The sequence below is a fragment of the Heptranchias perlo genome, chromosome 43 (genome assembly GCF_035084215.1).
Source record: "Heptranchias perlo isolate sHepPer1 chromosome 43, sHepPer1.hap1, whole genome shotgun sequence".
Taxonomy (NCBI): domain Eukaryota; kingdom Metazoa; phylum Chordata; class Chondrichthyes; order Hexanchiformes; family Hexanchidae; genus Heptranchias; species Heptranchias perlo.
The window spans coordinates 9263454-9283983 of NC_090367.1; the positions used below are offsets into that span (position 1 = coordinate 9263454).

A 20530-nucleotide genomic window follows, 5' to 3' on the forward strand; every position below is an offset into this window, starting at 1 on the left:
CCTGGACCGTCTCCAAACCGTTACTGTGCCTCAAGAGGACTGTGGTGGGGGTTAGGGTCAGGGGACCAATTTAGTGAGTGCCATGTGTGTAGAGAGTTGTGCAGTGACCTTTCGTCCGGGCTCTGAAGGGTTGGAAGGGCCCTAGTATCTTATTAACGAAGTTATATTAGCTTATGAGGGAATGATCACCTCGTTCAGGGATTGTATGCATGCTTGATTGGCACCTCACCCACCACCCTAAACATTCACTCCCTTCACCACCGGCGCACCGTGGCTGCAGTGTGTACCGTCCACAGGATGCACTGCAGCAACTCGCCAAGGCTTCTTCGACAGCACCTCCCAAACCCGCGACCTCTACCACCTAGAAGGACAAGGGCAGCAGGCACATGGGAACAACACCACCTGCACGTTCCCCTCCAAGTCACACACCATCCCGACTTGGAAATATATCGGCTGTTCCTTCATCGTCGCTGGGTCAAAATCCTGGAACTCCCTTCCTAACAGCACTGTGGGAGAACCTTCACCACACGGACTGCAGCGGTTCAAGAAGGCGGCTCACCACCACCTTCTCGAGGGCAACTAGGGATGGGCAATAAATGCCGGCCTCGCCAGCGACGCCCACATCCCGTGAACGAATAAAAAAAAAATAAAAAAAATTATCAAACAAAATTTGACACCGAGCCACATAAGGAGATATTAGGGACAGGCGACCAAAAGCTTAGTCAAAGAGGTGGGTTTTAAGGAGTGGAGAGAGGCGGAGAGGTTTAGGGAGGGAATTCCAGAGCTTAGGGCCCAGGCAGCTGAAGGCACGGCCGCCAATGGAGGAGCGATGGAAATCGGGGATGGGCAAGAGGCCAGAATTGGAGGAGCGCAGAGATCTCGGAGGGTTGTAGGGGCTGGAGGAGGTTCCAGAGATAGAGAGGGGGGTGGCGAGGGCCATGGAGAGATCTGAAAACAAGGGTAAGAATTTTAAAATCGAGGCGTTCCCGGACCGGGAGCCAATGTAGGTCAACGAGCACAGGGGGGTGATGGGTGAACGGGACTCGGTGCGAGTTAGGTTACGGGGGCAGCTGATCTTCTCCTCCGTTCACACTATTCCAGCACCGTCTGCTTCAGCCCGAGGGTGGGATGAAGTCGGACGCTGAGCTCTGCCCACTCTGTGCCAGTGGCTGTAGCTGGCACGGAGTATCGGAGCAAGGCTGCCATGCGGGAGCAATCCGGGCAGCTGGCATCTGACTCCTGCTCTTTTTTGCCTCTTGGAGCTGACAGGAGAGGCATCGAGAGGCAAATGCCAACTGACCCACTGTTTCCATGCTCGATCTGCCCGCTGGTGGGTACAGCCGGCCATCCGGGCTCAGGTAAGCTAAATGGGATAGAGGAGCAGAGGGATCTGGGGGTACAGATACACAAATCACTAAAAGTAGCGACGCAGGTTAATAAGCCCAGAAAAAAGGCAAATCAAGCACTGGGGTTCATTTCTAGAGGGATAGAATTGAAAAGCAGAGAAGTTATGTTAAACTTGTATAGAACCTTGGTTGGACCACACTTGGAGCATTGTGAACAGTTCCGGTCTCCATATTATAGAAAGGATATAGAGGCACTGGAGAAGGTGCAAGAAAGATTCACAAGGATGATACCAGAACTGAGAGGTTATAACTATCAGGAAAGATTGAACAGGCTGGGGATCTTTCCTCTAGAAAAGAGAAGGCTGAGGGGTGACCTGATAGAGGTCTTTAAGATTATGAAAGGGTTCGATAGGGTAGACGTAGAGAAGATGTTTCTAATTGTGGGGGAGACCAGAACTAGGGGCCATAAATATAAGATAGTCACTAATAAATCCAATAGGGAATTCAGGAGAAACTTCTTTACCCAGAGAGCGGTGAGGATGTGGAACTCGCTCCCACAAGGAGTAGTTGAGGTGAATAGCATAGATACATTTAAGGGGAAGCGAGATTTTTTTTTATTCGTTCATGGGATGTGGGCGTCGCTGGCGAGGCCGGCATTTATTGCCCATCCCTAATTGCCCCTTGAGAAGGTGGTGGTGAGCCGCCTTCTTGAACCGCTGCAGTCCGTGTGGTGAAGGTTCTCCCACAGTGCCGTTAGGAAGGGAGTTCCAGGATTTTGACCCAGTGACGATGAAGGAACGGCCGATATATTTCCAAGTCGGGATGGTGTGAGACTCGGAGGGGAACGTGCAGGTGGTGTTGTTCCCATGTGCCTGCTGCCCTTGTCCTTCTAGGTGGGAGAGGTCGCGGGATAAACACATGAGGGAGAAAGGAATGGAAGGATAGGCTGAGAGGGTGAGATGAAGTAGGGGAGGGAGGAGGCTCGTGTGGAGCATAAACACCAGCATGGAGCAGTTGGGCCGAATGGCCTGTTTCTGTGCTGTACGTTGGATGTAATTCTGTGAACACAGCACAAGGCTGTGATGGAGACTGCTTGCTGGAGGAGCAGCCCTGGGATTCGGGGAACGAGCTCGGGGACTGAGGGCTCTCGTACAAAGGCAGGTTTCCGTTCACAGCAGAGAGAGAGTGAGATCGAGAGGTCGGGCATTGATTGTGTTTGTTTATTAAGCTGTGAGTCTCTGAAAGTGGCCCTTGGATTTAGCACATTAGCTGCTTCCAGACTGTCATTAGCCCTATCTGAAGGTGATTTAAGATCAATTTAAGATCAATTTAAGATCACCAACAGAAAAAACCAAAGGGAGAGGTCGGGAGAGATTTTTTAAGCAGAGGACTGTCGGGCCATGGACTCTCCGATCTGATGGACAGCAGATTCCAAAATAGCTTTTCCAAGGGGAGGGGATAAATATTCGGCAAAAGAAGCATTTTAAAGGCTACTGGGGCAAAATCAGAGGGCTGGTGGAGAGCTCGCACAGGTACGATGGGTCGAATGGTCTCCTGTGCTGTAAAGTTCTACGTTAAAAGCCTGCAATAATCCAGCGACTGAGTGTCCTCTCTCCTTAAAGGCAAAAAGCAACTCCCACTGTCTGGGAGGGAAAGGGAGAGGGAGAGAGGGAGAGGGAGAGAGGGAGAGGGAGAGGGAGAGAGGGAGAGGGAGAGAGCGGGAAACCTCGAGACTGACTGATACTGGGTGAGACCGGGTGAGTCTGTGTGAGACCGGGTGAGACCGGGTGAGTCTGTGTGAGACCGGGTGAGACCGGGTGAGTCTGTGTGAGACCGGGTGAGACTGGGTGAGTCTGTGTGAGACCGGGTGAGACTGGGTGAGTCTGTGTGAGACCGGGTGAGACTGGGTGAGACCGGGTGAGACTGGGTGAGTCTGTGTGAGACCGGGTGAGACTGGGTGAGTCTGTGTGAGACCGGGTGAGACTGGGCGAGTCTGTGTGAGACCGGGTGAGACTGGGTGAGACCGGGTGAGACTGGGTGAGTCTGTGTGAGACCGGGTGAGACTGGGTGAGTCTGTGTGAGACCGGGTGAGACTGGGTGAGTCTGTGTGAGACCGGGTGAGACTGGGTGAGACCGGGTGAGACTGGGTGAGACCGGGTGAGACCGGGTGAGTCTGTGTGAGACCGGGTGAGACTGGGTGAGTCTGTGTGAGACCGGGTGAGACTGGGTGAGTCTGTGTGAGACCGGGTGAGACTGGGTGAGACCGGGTGAGACTGGGTGAGACCGGGTGAGATCGGGCGAGTCTGTGTGAGACCGGGTGAGTCTGTGTGAGACCGGGTGAGACCGGGTGAGACTGTGTGAGACCGGGTGAGACCGGGTGAGTCTGTGTGAGACCGGGTGAGACTGGGTGAGTCTGTGTGAGACCGGGTGAGACTGGGTGAGACCGGGTGAGACTGGGTGAGTCTGTGTGAGACCGGGTGAGACTGGGTGAGTCTGTGTGAGACCGGGTGAGACTGGGTGAGTCTGTGTGAGACCGGGTGAGACTGGGTGAGTCTGTGTGAGACCGGGTGAGACTGGGTGAGTCTGTGTGAGACCGGGTGAGATCAGGTGAGACTGAGTGAGATCGGGCGAGTCTGTGTGAGACCGGGTGAGACTGGGTGAGTCTGTGTGAGACCGGGTGAATCTGGGTGAGACTGGGTGAGTCTGTGTGAGACCGGGTGAGTCTCGCTGAGACCGGGTGAGTCTAGCTGAGACCGGGTGAGTCTAGCTGAGACCGGGTGAGTCTGGGTGAGACCGAGTGAGTCTGGGTGAGACCGGGTGAGTCTGAGTGAGTCTGGGTGAGACCGGGTGAGTCTAGCTGAGACCGGGTGAGTCTAGCTGAGACCGGGTGAGTCTGGGTGAGACCGGGTGAGTCTAGCTGAGACCGGGTGAGTCTAGCTGAGACCGGGTGAGTCTGGGTGAGACTGAGTGAGTCTGGGTGAGACCGGGTGAGTCTGGGTGAGACTGAGTGAGTCTGGGTGAGACCGGGTGAGACGGAGACCCAATACCTGTCGTAATATGAAAGAACGCAGCACTGAATTAACCGCGAGAGGATTTAAACAGAGCAAGGACGTGGGAATGAGGCGTGAGGGGGAAGGCCAGGCAGGGTATCCTGGGCACCAGGTGGGCAGTGAGCGAGGGGCAGCTCCGGGCTCCGCGCAGGGCGCAGTTTCGGCCACATCTCTTAATTAAGATCCGCGCAGTCCATCTCCCACCGATATGGGCACTCGGTGAAATGGGGCTTGGATCAGATTGCAGGAGCAGAGCCGTCACGCCCCACCAGAGGGAGCTCTCTGCCTGATCTCTCCCTTCTGATTGCCGGCGAGGGTTTTTCAACAGGCAGCCCTGAGGCTCTGACACCATCTCAAAACACCAGCCAGAGGAAAGATCGGATTTCGGAAAACTGCGTATAACAGTGCAGGCTTGCTCAGGCACCACCTCGAAATCCGGTGGGATTTCAGTGGCTGGATCTCGCAGGCTCCCCAGGATGGGAATGGGGCTCGCGACCTGTGACTGTGATTAGAATGAAGTACTTTTGAAGTGTCGTCACTGCACCGATTTGCGCACAGCAAGATCCCACAAACAGCAGTGTGGTAAATGACCAGATCATCTGTTTTTAGTGATGTCGGTTGAGGGATAAATCTTGGCCTCAGGGCACCGGGGGAGAACTCCCCCCTGCTCTTCTTCCAATAGTGGCCGTGGGATCTTTTACGTCCGCCTGAGAGGGGCAGACGTCTCATCCCAGAGAGACGGCACCTCCGACAGTGCGGCGCTCCCTCAGTACCGGCACCGGGAGTGCCGGCCTGGATTACGGGGCTCAAGTCTCTGGAGTGGGGGCTCGAACCCACGACCTTCTGACTCAGAGGCGAGAGATTGAGAGTGATACTGACCGAGCCAAGCTGATCTGGAGAGGGAGAGAACGCTGGGGAAAATATAACCAGACCTGACCAAATTCGACTGAAGGTGTTCAGACTGTGAGGGGGCAGGGTGATGAAGCAGGGATTTACTGCAGAGATCCAGGTGAGAGGGCTGGACATCTCTTGACCAAAGGGTGGAATTCAGTTGCGGCCCAACACACACTGTGTAGCTCTAATTCTTTATTATACGAGCCAGCTGAATAATATAGAGAAACAAGATGGCGATGGAATGGGGAAGAGAGATTTCAGAGACTCACTCCACAGCGCCACCTCCTGGCCAGAGACTGCGACTACACCGTGACAGGCGACTGTTTACATAGGCAATCTCACTGCTAGACAGACTGGATGCAGGGAGGATGTTTCCTCTGACTGGGGGGTCCAGAACGAGGGGTCACAGTCTCAGGATACGGGGTAGGACATTTAGGACTGAGATGAGGAGAAATTTCTTCACTCAGAGGGTGGTGAACCTGTGGAATTCTCTACCACAGAAGGCTGTGGAGGCCGAGTCACTGAATATATTTGAGAAGGAGCTGGATAGATTTCTAGACACAAAAGGATTAAGGGGTATGGGGAGAGAGCGGGAATATGGTATTGAGATAGAGGATCAGCCACGATCATATTGAATGGCGGAGCAGGCTCGAAGGGCCGAATGGCCTACTCCTGCTCCTATTTTCCAAGTTTCATACGGGTGTATTTATTTTTACAAACTCGTCTTGGCAGTAACCACACTGTAGGACAGGGTATACAGGAAGAAATAATGGGGGCTTGTGAGAAAGGAACAGCGATAATCATGGGTGATTTTAATCTACATATAGATTGGAACAATCTGATTGGCAAAGGTAGCCTGGAAGATGAGTTCATAGAGTGCTTTTGGGACAGTTTCTTAGAGCAGCACGTTCTAGAGCCAACCAGAGAGCAGGCTGTTCTAGATCTGGTAATGTGTAATGAGACAGGATTAATTAATGACCTCATTGTAAAGGATCCTGTAGGCAGTAGTGATCACAATATGATTGAATTTTGCATTCAGTTTGAGGGAGAGAAGAGTAAACCTAAGACTAGTGTTTTAAACTTAAATAAGGGCAATTATGAGGGCATGAAGACAGAGCTGGCTAAAGTGAACTGGGAAATTAGGTTAAGGGATAGGTCAGTAGAGATGCAGTGGGGGACATTTTATGAGATATTTCATAACACTCAGCAAAGATACATTCCAGTGAGAAAGAAAGACTCCAGGGGAAGGACATACCACCCGTGGCTAATAAGGAAGTTAAAAATAGTATCAAATTGAAAGAAAAAGCATACAATTCCGCGAAGATTAGTGGCAGATCAGAAGATTGGACAGAATATAAAAAACAGCAAAGAACGACTAAAAGAATAATAAGGAGGGAGAAATTAGAGTCCGAGAGAAAGCTAGCTAGAAATATAAAAACAGATAGTAAGAGTTTCTACAGGTATTTAAAAAGGAAAAGAGTAAGTAAAGTGAGCGTTGGTCCTCCAGAGAGTGAGTCTGGAGAATTAATAACGGAGAATAAGGAAATGGCGGATGAATTGAACAGATATTTTGCATCCGTCTTCACTGTAGAGGATACAAATAACCAGAAATAATTGTGAATCAAGAGGTGAAAGGGAGGGAGGAACTTTAAACATTTGCAATCACCAGGGAAAGGGTTCTGAAAAAAATATTAGAACTAAAAGCTGACAAGTCCCCAGGTCCTGATGGTCTTCATCCTAGGCTCTTAAAAGAAGTGGCTGCAGAGATAGTAGATGCATTGGTATTAATTTTCCAATTCTGGAAGGGTCTCATCAGATTAGAAAATAGCGAATGTAACTCCTCTATTTAAGAAAGGAGGGAGACAGAAAGCAGGAAACTACAGGCCAGTTAGCTTAACATCTGTCATAGGGAAAATGCTAGAATCTATTATTAAGGAGGTTATAGCAGGGCACTTAGAAAATCTCAATGCAATCAGGCAGAGTCAACACGGCTTTGTGAAAGGGAAATCGTGCTTGACTAATTTATTAGAGTTCTTTGAGGAAGTGACGAGCAATGTGGATAAAGGGGATCCTGTGGATGTGGTGTACTTGGATTTCCAGAAGGCATTTGACAAGGTGCCACATCAACGGCTACTACACAAAATAAGAGCTCATGATGTAGGGGGTAACACATTAGCATGGATAAAGGATTGGTTAGCTAACAGGAAACAGAGAGTAGGCATAAATGGGTCATTTTCAGGTTGGCAAGATGTAACGAGTGGAGTGCCACAGGGATCAGTGCTGGGGCCTCAACTATTTACAATCTATATCAATGACTTGGATGAAGGGACCGAATGTATGGTAGCTTAATTTGCGGATGACACAAAGGTAGGTGGGAAAGTAAGTTGTGAAGAGGACATAAGGAGTCTGCAAAGGGATATAGACAGGTTAAGTGAATGGGCAAAAATTTGGCAGATGGAGTATAATGTGGGAAAATGTGAACTTGTCCACTTTGGCAGGAGGAATAGAAAAGCAGTATATTATTTAAATGGAGATTGCAGAACTCTGAGGTACAGAGGGATCTGGGTGTCCTTGTACATGAATCACAGAAAGTCAGTATGCGGATACAGCAAGTGATTAGGAAGGCAAATGGAATGTTGTCATTTATTGCAAGGGGAATGGAATATAAAAGTAGAGATGTTTTGCTACAGTTGTACAGGGCATTGGTGAGACCACATCGAGAATACTGTGTGCAGTTTTGGTCTCCTTATTTAAGAAAGGACATAATTGCTTTAGAGGCGGTTCAGAGAAGGTTCACTCGACTTTTTAAAAAATTCGTTCATGGGATGTGGGCATCGCTGGCGAGGCCAGCATTTATTGCCCATCCCTAATTGCCCTTGAGAAGGTGGTGGTGAGCCGCCTTCTTGAGCCGCTGCAGTCCGTGTGGTGAAGGTTCTCCCACAGTGCTGTTAGGAAGGGAGTTCCAGGATTTTGACCCATCGACGATGAAGGAACGGCCGATATATTTCCAAGTCGGGATGGTGTGTGACTTGGAGGGGAACGTGCAGGTGGTGTTGTTCCCATGCGCCTGCTGCTCTTGTCCTTCTAGGTGGTAGAGGTCGTGGGTTTGGGAGGTGCTGTCGAAGAAGCCTTGGCGAGTTGCTGCAGTGCATCCTGTGGATGGTACACACTGCAGCCACAGTGCGCCGGTGGTGAAGGGAGTGAATGTTTATGGTGGTGGATGGGGTGCCAATCAAGCGGGCTGCTTTGTCCTGGATGGTGTCGAGCTTCTTGAGTGTTGTTGGAGCTGCACTCATCCAGGCAAGTGGAGAGTATTCCATCACACTCCTGACTTGTGCCTTGTAGATGGTGGAAAGGCTTTGGGGAGTCAGGAGGTGAATCACACGCCACAGAATACCCAGCCTCTGACCTGCTCTTGTAGCCACAGTATTTATGCGGCTGGTCCAGTTAAGTTTCTGGTCAATGGTGACCCCCAGGATGTTGATGGTGGGGGATTCGGCGATGGTAATGCCATTGACTGTCAAGGGGAGGTGGTTAGACTCTCTCTTGTTGGAGATGGTCATTGCCTGGCACTTGTCTGGCACGAATGTTACTTGCCACTTATGAGCCCGTGCCTGGATGTTGTCCAGGTCTTGCTGCATGCAGGCTCGGACTGCTTCATTATTTGAGGGGTTGCGAATGGAACTGAACACTGTGCAATCATCAGCGAACATCCCCATTTATGACCTTATGATGGAGGGAAGGTCATTGATGAATCAGCTGAAGATGGTTGGGCCTAGGACACTGCCCTGAGGAACTCCTGCAGCAATGCCCTGGGGCTGAGATGATTGGCCTCCAACAACCACTACCATCTTCCTTTGTGCTAGGTACGACTCCAGCCACTGGAGAGTTTTCCCCCTGATTCCCACTGACTTCAATTTTACTCGGGCTCCTTGGTGCCACACTCGGTCAAATGCTGCCTTGATGTCAAGGGCAGTCACTCTCACCTCACCTCTGGAATTCAGCTCTTTTGTCCATGTTTGGACTGATTCCTGGGATGAGGGGGTTTATCTTATGAGGAAAGGTTGGACAAGTCGGGCCTGGACACACTGGAGTTTAGAAGAATGAGAGGTGATCTTATTGAAACATATAAGATCCTAAGGAGACTAGAAGGGGCAGACGCTGAGAGGATGTTTCCCCTTGTGGGAGAGACTAGAACTCGGGGACCACAGTTTAAAAATAAAGGGTCTCCCATTTAAGACGGAGATGAGGAGAATTTTTTTCTCTCAGAGGGTGGTGAGCCTGTGGAACTCCCTTCCCCAGAGAGCGGTGGAGGCAGGGCCACTGAATCTTTTTAAGGCTGAGTTAGATAGATTCCTGATTAACAAGGGGGTCAAAGGTAGACGGGAAAGTAGGGTTGAGGTCACAATCAGATCGGCAAGGATCTTATCAAATGGCAGAGGGGCCGAATGGCCTACTCCTGCTCTTAATTCGTATGTATGTATGTATGTCCCTGGCTGATGTTACCTCTCCAATCGGCACTGAACCAACACGGCACCTACTTTGTATGAAGTCCTTTTTATTGCTGATATTACAATGCATTCGCATTCCTGAATCTGTGTCAACGTACAACATTGTGTGTGTTGCTTTTCCCGTTTACTTCTAAGCAGCATTAAAACCCTGCCAAAATCTGACACAGGGTCGCTCGTAAAGCAGCACTGCGAGTGATTAAAGGTCTGTATTAACATCGCATCCCGACAGGTGCACTGTATTAACACTGAACTCCCGTCTCCAACACAGCGCACCGAGCCGTCCGATGCAAAGGGCGGTCGGCATTTAGCGATCTCCGAGACAGTCTCGAGCGTCTCGTTGCTGGCTCCACGGTCCCAGAGGTCGCTCCTGAGGGTTGCTTTCTCCCCCCCCCCGCCGCGTCACAGGGAGACGCGCCTTCCGGTCCACGATATGCTTATCGAGCGCGCGGAGCATCGTTCTGCAAACAAAGGAAGGCTGGGGCCAGTTGGCAGAGGGGCAAGAGGAGGTAGTGAGAGGGGAGTCACAAGGCCTCGCTGCCCGACATCGCCCATTAAAACGCTGTTAACTCCTGGCTCGGTGTGTGTCCCTGCGAGTGATTTCAATTCCAGTCTCTCGATTCCCCTCACCAACCTTGTGCAGTAGATATTGAGATGCATTAAGACACATGAGATGAAGAATTCCGCAGGCAACCTGTTGAGCCCCCCAGTCGGATAATTGATCTCCCAGCCGTTAGTGGCAGGGGTACAGAGCCTGGCACGATGGTACCCAATGCCCAGGCCACCCAGGGTATCTCCGCACTCCTGCCTAGCTGCTCGTACCTGAACTGCCGGCAACCAAAACATGCAGTTTCAGAAAGGAAAGGCAGAGTGTAACGGGACTGTATTGATCTCAGGGTGGGGGGGCAGTGGGGTTTAGCAGAGAGAGTTTGGGCACTGGCCAGTCTCCATCACTTGGTACGTTAGCCCCAGGCAATGCCGGATGAGGACGCCATGGAATTGCCTGTGCTTGACGCACGGGGAGATTATCAGGGGAGGGTTTTATACACGGGCTCTGACTGGGTGTCCAAGGTACTGACACCAGGCCGTGTGTCCCAGGGCTACGGCTTATTGCTTCAGATTTCCATGAGTTCCCAGCTTTTCCCTTTCTTATTGGTAAATAATGATCCTTGTGGCACAGGTCATGGGTACAGTTCTCAGAGTGACCAGTGTCCACCCTCAGAGTGACCAGTGTCCACTCCCAGAGTGACCAGTGTCCACCCTCAGAGTGACCAGTGTCCACCCCCAGAATGACCAGTGTCCACTCCCAGAGTGACCAGTGTCCCCCTACAGAGTGACCAGTGTCCACCCCCAGAATGACCAGTGTCCACCCCCAGAGTGACCAGTGTCCCCCTACAGAGTGACCAGTGTCCACCCCCAGAATGACCAGTGTCCACCCCCAGAATGACCAGTGTCCCCCTACAGAGTTACCAGTGTCCACTTCCAGAGTGACCAGTGTCCACCCTCAGAGTGACCAGTGTCCCCCTACAGAGTGACCAGTGTCCACTCCCAGAGTGACCAGTGTCCACTTCCAGAGTGACCAGTGTCCCCCTACAGAGTGACCAGTGTCCACTCCCAGAGTGACCAATGTCCACTTCCAGAGTGACCAGTGTCTCCCTTGCAGAGTGACCAGTGTCCACTCCCAGAGTGACCAGTGTCTCCCTACAGAGTGACCAGTGTCCACTCCCCAGAGTGACCAGTGTCCCCCTACAGAGTGACCAGTGTCCAACCCCAGAGTGACCAGTGTCCACCCCCAGAGTGACCAGTGTCCCCCTACAGAGTGACCAGTGTCCACTCCCCAGAGTGACCAGTGTCCACTCCCAGAGTGACCAGTGTCCCCCTACAGAGTGACCAGTGTCCACTCCTAGAGTGACCAGTGTCCACTCCCCAGAGTGACCAGTGTCCCCCTACAGAGTGACCAGTGTCCACTCCCAGAGTGACCAGTGTCTCCCTACAGAGTGACCAGTGTCCACTCCCCAGAGTGACCAGTGTCCCCCTACAGAGTGACCAGTGTCCAACCCCAGAGTGACCAGTGTCCCCCTACAGAGTGACCAGTGTCCCCCTACAGAGTGACCAGTGTCCACCCTCGAGAGTGACCAGTGTCCACTCCCCAGAGTGACCAGTGACCACCCCCAGAGTGACCAATGTCCACTTCCAGAGTGACCAGTGTCTCCCTTGCAGAGTGACCAGTGTCCACTCCTAGAGTGACCAGTGTCCACACCCAGAGTGACCAGTGTCTCCCTACAGAGTGACCAGTGTCCACTCCCCAGAGTGACCAGTGTCCCCCTACAGAGTGACCAGTGTCCAACCCCAGAGTGACCAGTGTCCACTCTCAGAGTGACCAGTGTCCCCCTACAGAGTGACCAGTGTCCAACCCCAGAGTGACCAGTGTCCACCCCCAGAATGCAGTGTCCCCCTACAGAGTGACCAGTGTCCACCCCCAGAATGACCAGTGTCCCCCTACAGAGTGACCAGTGTCCACCCCCAGAGTGACCAGTGTCCCCCTACAGAGTGACCAGTGTCCACCCTCGAGAGTGACCAGTGTCCACTCCCCAGAGTGACCAGTGTCCACTCCCAGAGTGACCAGTGTCCACTCTCGAGAGTGACCAGTGTCCATCCCCCAGAGTGACCTGTCCACCCCCAGAGTGACCGCTGTCCCCCCAGAGTAACAGAATGCCCACCCCCACCCCCCCCAGAGTGTGGTGCATGCCCCCAGTTGTGAGTTTGCACAGTTAGTGCAGGGCAACGGATGGCGATAGGAGTGCAGGGGCCACGATCTTCACTAGGAACGGGCAGTACCGTTACCGGGGGCCGTACCATTACCGGGTGATGTAACATTACTGGGGGCCGTACCGTTACCGGGGGCAGTATCGTTACCTGGGAACGTACCGTTACCGGGGGCCGTACCGTTACCGGGGGCAATATTGTTACCGGGGGCCGTACCGTTACCGGGGGCCGTACCATTACCGGGGGCCGTACCGTTACCGGGGGCCGTACCGTTACCGGGGGCAATATTGTTACCGGGGGCAGTACCATTACCAGGGGCCGTACCGTTACCAGGGGCCGTACCGTTACCAGGGGCCGTACCGTTACCAGGGGCTGTACCGTTACTAGGGGCCGTACCGTTACCAGGGGCAGTACCGTTACCAGGGGCTGTACCGTTATTAGGGGCAGTACCGTTACCAGGGGCCGTACCGTTACCGGGGGCCGTACCATTACCGGGGGCAATATTGTTACCGGGGGCCGTACCATTACCAGGGGCCGTACCGTTACCAGGGGCAGTACCATTACCAGGGGCCGTACCGTTACTAGGGGCCGTACCGTTACCGGGGGCCGTACCATTACCGGGGGCAATATTGTTACCGGGGGCCGTACCATTACCAGGGGCCGTACCGTTACCAGGGGCAGTACCATTACCAGGGGCTGTACCGTTACTAGGGGCAGTACCATTACCGGGGGCAATATTGTTACCGGGGGCCGTACCATTACCAGGGGCCGTACCGTTACCAGGGGCAGTACCATTACCAGGGGCAGTACCGTTACCAGGGGCAGTACCGTTACCAGGGGCCGTACCGTTACCAGGGGCAGTACCATTACCAGGGGCCGTACCGTTACCAGGGGCAGTACCGTTACCAGGGGCAGTACCATTACCAGGGGCCGTACCGTTACCAGGGGCAGTACCGTTACCAGGGGCCGTACCGTTACCAGGGGCAGTACCATTACCGGGGGCCGTACCATTACTGGGGGACGTAGCATTACTGGGGGCCGTATCGCGGCAGTGCAGGGCCACAGGGAGGAGAGGGCAAAGGGGTACGGGGGAGGAGGGGGTACAGGGCAGCGGGTACAGGGGCACAGGGAGGAGGGGGATGCAGGGGGGGAGAGGGTACAGGGGCACAGGGAGGAGGGGGTGCAGGGGGGAGAGGGTACAGGGGCACAGGGAGGACGGGGGTGCAGGGGGGAGAGGGTACAGGGGCACAGGGAGGAGGGGGATGCCAGGACAGGGGTAGAGTGCTGGGCATTCCATAACAGAGCAGTGGGGAGAAGGATTCGTACCATCTCAGCCTCCTGCAACAAGAGAGGAGGTGAAAGGGGCAAACTGGAGGAGGTGCGATCATTGTAAATCCAATCGATTTATTTAAATACGGTCAGAAAGGGGAGTCATCGATCAAACGGGAAAAAGCGGGGCAGCCCGGCACTGCGGAGAGAGCGGGAGACTGATTAATGGATCATTAACAGTTCTCAGGCTCTGCCGATTGATCACCGGAGGAGAAAGGCAAAGTAAGAAACACATAAGCGTCTGGGGGCCCTGTGTTTACCAGGTCGAATAGTTCTTACAATATATATCCAGAGATTAGTGGAAGGCCAGGGCTGGAGCCGCGGGGAGAGATCGGGAATGAGTCAGGTGCGGGATGGACAGGTTTGTGTTATGGATGAGCTGTAGTTTCTCATTACTGCATTCTTATTGTGCAGACTCGTTGAAGGGAGATTGACCAGAACAAGTTATGAAGTAATGGCGTCACCGTACAAGGTACAGACACCGGGGCTCCAGAGAGCTTTTCTGGCCTTGCGATCTCCTGAAGGAGTCCTTAGTACGTGAGTACAATCGGTGCCGATATCTCACATACACTGCAGGTAAGGGGCTGAGTTTTATTATCTCATTGACTTGCTTTAATACAAAATATTAACCAGACGTTTTAATGTTTTCCAGTCCTTGAACTATTAGGGGTTAAAGGATATATGACAATATCCTATATACAAACCCAACGGGCCACAGTATGGAACACAGGTCAAGTGAGGCTGTCACTTTAAGAGGAGGAGGCTGTCACTTTAAGAGGAGGAGGCTTCAAAAAACCAACAAGTCCCGTTGCATTTTGTGCCTTCCGCGCGGTAAATGTTAAGTTAACCGGCCCCGACTCCCGCTGCCTTAACTAACGTTAAACTAAGGAGTCGGGAGGCAGAGGGGGGGGGTGTTGGGAGGGGTTGATTCCCCGAGGATGTTTTAATAAGACTTGAATGCGAAAAGCACAGCGAAGTGTGCTACTCAATCAGCAGGATCAGGTCGTCGCCCTCCAGGTGCATATCGCGAGTGACGTAGATCTTCTTGATGGTGCCAGACATCGGCGAGTTCACCACCGTCTCCATCTTCATGGCGCTCAGCACGCAGAGCTGCTTGCCCTTCTCAATCCGGCTGCCCTCCTTCACTTTGATGTCGACCACTTTGCCGGGCATTGGCGCTCCAATCTGGCCCTTGACGTCCTTCAGGGCTTTGGGGTGGAAGTGCATTTCCTGCGAGAGAGAGAGAGAGAGAGAGAGAGAGAGAGCAGGAGTGGTTACACAGCGTACGATGCCTCACAGTGCTGTCATCTCAACTGCAGCCCCCCCTCCCTGCACACGTTTGAACGTGCATTAGCTGGAGTCACATGGGCAAGAGGGGAGAACACATAATCTGCCCCCTGGCACAGTGGGTCTCTCTCTCTCTCTCTCTCTCTCTGCTCCGAGTCAGAAGGTCGTGGGTTCGAGCCCCACTCCAGAGACTCGAGCCCCACAATCCAGGCCGACACTCCCAGTGCCGGTACTGAGGGAGTGCCGTCTTTCGGAGGAGACGTTAAACCGAGGGCCCCGTCTGCCCCCTCTCAGGTGGACGTAAAAGACCCCACGGCCGCTATTGGAAGAAGAGCAGGGGGGGGAGTTCTCCCTGGTGTCCTGGGCCGATATTTATCCCTCAACCAACATCACTAAAAAAAAACACACGATCTGGCCGTTATCACGTTGCTGTTTGTGGGATCTTGCTGTGCGCAAATCGGCTGCCGCGTTTCCTCCATTACAACAGTGACTACACTTCGAAAAGTACTTCATTGGCTGTAAAGGGTTTTTGGGACGTCCTGAGGTGGTGAAAGGCACCCTCCTCTCCGCCCCACTCCCACGGTTGAATAGCCTGCTGCCCCTCACTGTCCCGGCTCACAAACGGCCACCTGGGCAAGGTATCAAGGAAGTGTCCCAAGGCCTGAGAGCTGGTGCCTTGGAAGGGGGCAAATTAGGGGGGAGAAAAAATGCAATAAGGGAAGTTAATTACTTTATTCGGCACGTTCCCCCTTACAGTTCGATATATGCACTCCACTAAACACTTTCAGTTTTTTTTGGCCGGGCGGGGTGGGGGAATGGGGGGGGGGGGTCGGGGGGGGGGGGAGCTCTATGACTCTCTAACGCTCTGGCCCTGATTTTATCGGCTTCTGTGCGTGGGGTCCGGGGAAGGCAACAATAACCGGGCCCCTGAGAGATTTTAACTCCCGAAGCCTCCAGGGGGCCCGATTCCCGCCAGGAATCCCCGGCAGGAATCACCGGTCCCTTTTGCTTTGAATTGGAGGAATTGTCTTGCAGGAATGCGGCTGCTCGCAGACCAAATGTTGTCAAACCATCGCAGGCGAAAGCGCGACAGCTCGGCCTGTGATCCCTCGCACACCAATAACTGACTCGGCATTGTCCCCTCCCTGCTTCAATGGGCTCTAGGTTTTAAGCAGCGTTTGAACCTGCTCAGAGCCCCTCAGCTTTTGATATCACAGATTGCAAGGAAATTCATCACTTACAACAGGGAGATGTTTAACGCAGAGAAACATCTGGCTAATCACAGACTGAATCTCCCAGTGGGGTCACAACCCGCGTTTATATAGCGCCTTTAACGTAATAAAACGTCCCAAGGCCGCTCACAGGAGCGATTATCGAACAAAATTCTGACACCGAGCCACATGAGGAGATCTCAGGACAGGCGACCAAAAGCTTGGTCAAAGAGGTAGGTTTTAAGGATCGTCTTAAAGGAGGAGAGAGAGAGAGGCGGAGAGGTTTAGGGAGGGAATTCCAGAGCGTAGGGCCCGGGCAGCTGAAGGCACGGCCGCCAATGGTGGAGCGATGGAAATCGGGGATGAGCAAGAGGCCAGAATCGGAGGAACGCAGAGGGTTGTAGGGGCTGGAGGAGGTTACAGAGATAGGGAGGGGGGGGAGCGAGGGCCATGGAGGGATTTGAAAACAAGGATGAGAGTTTTAAAATCGAGGCGTTCCCGGACCGGGAGCCAGTGTAGGTCCAGCGAGCGCAGGGGGTGACGGGTGAACGGGGCTTGGCGCGAGTTAGGATACGGGGTGGGGGGCAGCAGAGTGAGAAGCTCACGGGATATCATGGCGGTCCTGAAACCCGCTCCCCTCAGTGAGAGGCAGCCAGACTCGATTTAAACTTTGCTGGCACTGCACGGTGAGACAGACTCGCCTGCCCCTGCTCCCGGGCACTAGGGGGCAGCGCTGTACCAGGGGTGTGCCCGAGCCATCCAGGAAACCAGAACCAGATGCAGGGCCCATGAGCATATTGGCCCGGAGAGCGCTGTGCTACCAAAACACACAGAGCGCAGTCTCCGTCCACTGTGAGTATTTCATTCCCCACTCCGCCTGGCTTCAGCCCCTCGGCCTCCAGGCTGCGTCTGTTATTTAGGTGAGGATGGTTCCCGCAGCACGATTTGAAATGGGGAGTGCTCCCTCCTCGTTCATCCCGTTGCTGTTTATGGGATCTTACTCAGCGTGATGTGGCAGGCCATGTTTGTCTGCGTAAAGGAAGAGAGACCTGCATTTATATGGCGCCTTTTCACAACCATCGGGACGTCCCAAAGCGCTTTACAGCCAATGAAGCACTTTTCGAAGTGTAGTCACTGTTGTAATGTAGGAAACGCGGCAGCCAATGTGCGCACAGCAAGATCCCACAAACAGCAAAAGCGATAATGACCAGGCACTCTGTTTTTTAATGATGTTGGTTGAGGGATAAATATCGGCCCCCAGGACACCGGGGAGAACTCTTCTTCCAATAGTGGCCGTGGGATTTTTTTTTTTTTATTCGTTCACGGGATGTGGGCGTCGCTGGCAAGGCCGGCATTTATTGCCCATCCCTAGCGAGATTTTTTTTACAACTGAGTGGCTTGCTAGGCCATTTCAGAGGGCAATTAAGAATCAACCACATTGCTGTGGGTCTGGAGTCACATATAGACCAGACCGGGTAAGGACGGCAGGTTTCCTTCCCTAAAGGACATTAGTGAACCAGATGGGTTTTTACGACAATCCGGTAGTTTCATGGCCATCATTACTGATACTAGTATTTTAATTCCAGATTTTTTATTTAATTAATTGAATTTAAATTCGCCAGCCGCCGTGGCGGGATTTGAACTCATGACTCTGGATTTTAGTCCAGGCCTCTGGATTACTAGCCCAGTAACATAACCACTACGCTACCTGAGAGGGGCAGACGGGGCCTCGGTTTAACGTCTCATCCGAAAGACGGCGCCTCCGACAGTGCGGCGCTCCCTCGGTACCGGCACCGGGGGTGTCGGCCTGGATTGTGGGGCTCAAGTCTCTGGAGTGGGGGCTCGAACCCACGACCTCCTGACTACCAACTGAGCAGGGGCCCTGGCCAAAATCTATGCCTCAACCAACATCTATGGGGATTATGGAGCTCAAGAGATGTGAGGAGGTGATATGTAAATGAAATCTCATTCATTCAGTCGCAGCTCCCTGATCCCCGTAAGTGGGATGGAGCCCGTTGCAGGGGAAGATAGCAACACAGGAACGGGAGGAGGCCATTCAGCCCGTCGGGCCTGTTCCGCCATGCATTCAGGTCCTGACCGATCTGCACCCCAACTCCATTTACCCGCAGTTGTTCCATACCCCCGATTGCAAGCACGTTCCAGGGATCCCTGTGTGACCTCAGCTCGGTCGTTGCCCCAATTGGGTAAGGTAGTGAACTGGTTAGGTTACTAGACCAGTAATCCAGAGGCCCGGCCTAATAATGTAGGACGTGCATTCAAATCCCACTGCAACAGTTTAAGAATTTGATACAAGTTTCTATGAGGGCTTGACAGGGTCGACGCTGAGAGGTTGGTTTCCCCATGGCTGGAGAGTCTAGAACTAGGGGTCATCGTCTCAGGATAAGGGGTCGGCCATCCAAGACTGAGATGAGGAGGAATTTCTTCACTCAGAGGGTTGTGAATCTTTGGAATTCTCTACCCCAGAGGGCTGTGGATGCTGAGTCGTTGATTTTTGGACTCGAGGGGAATTAAGGGATCGGGCGGGAAAGTGGAGTTGAGGTCGAAGATCAGCCGTGATCTGATTGAATGGCGGAGCCAGGCTCGAGGGGCCGTATGGCCTACTCCCGCTCCTGTTTCTTATGATCCCTGCCTTTAACTGCGTCCTCATTCAGGTAGATACTAGCGCAGCCAACACTGGCGGCGCACTCTGACCTCCGCCTTCTGAAAGCTCTGCTCCCTTACCTTCATGGCCTGAGTGTCCTTGACCAGGACCGAACGTAACTGCCCGTTCAATTCGAAGAACACCTCCCTCTGCCCAGCCATGTTGAGGTCACCGAGCGCCAGGGCCTTGATGTGGAGAATTTTACCTCGTTCCAACTCAACCTGCAAAAGAAAAGGCCGTAGCACCTCAATAACTCTTAAACTGCAGGAAATTTCCACCTCATGTTGTGGGTGAAGTGGTCTCCCAGGGATCTGTGCTTGGCTTGGCTTCCCTTCTGTCTATCTCTACATCGCTCTAATTATCTCGCTGATACATTTATCATTTCTCTTCCACTTTCTATCTATCTATACCTCGCATTCAATCTCTCTCTCTCTATTCATCTCTCTATCTCTTTCTTTCCGTCCCCATAAATTCGAGGTCTATAATTGAGATGTACAAAATTACGACTGGACTCGATAGAGTGGATAGAGAGGACCTATTTCCCTTAGCAGAGGGATCAGTGACCAGGGGGGCGTAGATTTAAAGTAATTGGTGGAAGGATTAGAGGGGAGCTGAGGAGAGATTTTTTCACCCAGAGGGTGGTGGGGGTCTGGAACTCACTGCCCGAGAGGGTGGTAGAGGCAGAAACCCTCAACTCATTTCAAAAGTACTTGGATGAGCAACTGAAGTGCCATAACATGAACCAAATTGGCATAAGGGACAAATAGATTAGAGGGTTGAATGTGTGACTCAAAGAGTGGTGTGGGAGACAGGGGTTTCAATTCATGAGGCACTGGCGCCAGTACTGGGGAAAGAGGGAGCTCTTCCACTGGGACGGGCTCCACTTAAACCAGGCTGGGACCAGTGTCCTGGCAAATCGACTAACTAGGGCTGTAGACAGGGCTTTAAACTACAAAAGGGAGTGGGGGGGGAGCAGGTGAGGGGAAATTTAGAAATCTAATGAGAAAAGTTAAGACAATAGAACAGTGTAGCGACTTGGGTAAAGATAAGCAGAGTGCGGCAGGGAGGGACAGAGAGTTTACCAATAATAGTGCAACAATAAGTAGGGTCAAAGTGGGGAAAAATGGTGAAAAGTCAAAATTAAAAGCTCTTTACCTGAATGCACAGAGCATTCGTATCAAGATAGATGAATTAATTGCACAAATAGAGATTATTTTTTTTAAAATTAGTCCGTGGGATGTGGGCGTCGCTGGCGAGGCCGGCATTTATTGGCCATCCCTAATTGCCCCTTGAGAAGGTGGTGGTGAGCCGCCTTCTTGAACCGCTGCAGTCCGTGTGGTGAAGGTTCTCCCACAGTGCTGTTAGGAAGGGAGTTCCAGGATTTTGACCCAGCGGCGATGAAGGAACGGCCGATATATTTCCAAGTCGGGATGGTGTGTGACTTGGAGGGGAACGTGCAGGTGGTGTTGTTCCCATG

General features: G+C 52.7%; 2 protein-coding genes across 4 annotated transcripts in view; both read right to left on the reverse strand.

The window, feature by feature from the left end:
* Positions 1–1092: 1092 nt before the first annotated feature.
* Positions 1093–14371, reverse strand: LOC137306374 (calphotin-like). Its single transcript, XM_067975529.1, has 3 exons — positions 12525–14371; positions 10433–10625; positions 1093–1390 (listed from the first exon to the last, which is right to left on the reverse strand). The coding sequence occupies exons 1-3, from the start codon at positions 13891–13893 to the stop codon at positions 1093–1095; spliced, it is 1860 nt and encodes a 619-aa protein (XP_067831630.1). The 5' UTR covers positions 13894–14371.
* Positions 14372–14470: 99 nt separating this feature from the next.
* LOC137306496 (pyruvate carboxylase, mitochondrial-like) overlaps positions 14471–20530 on the reverse strand; it is a 1155436-nt gene continuing 1149376 nt past the window's right edge. For all 3 annotated transcript variants that reach the window (XM_067975757.1, XM_067975758.1, XM_067975759.1), the window contains 2 exons: positions 19134–19274; positions 14471–15123 (listed from right to left, as the gene is read on the reverse strand). In XM_067975757.1, the coding sequence (XP_067831858.1) occupies positions 14875–15123; positions 19134–19274 (390 nt within the window). In that variant the 3' untranslated portion in view covers positions 14471–14874. The remainder of the gene's footprint in view (positions 15124–19133; positions 19275–20530) is intronic.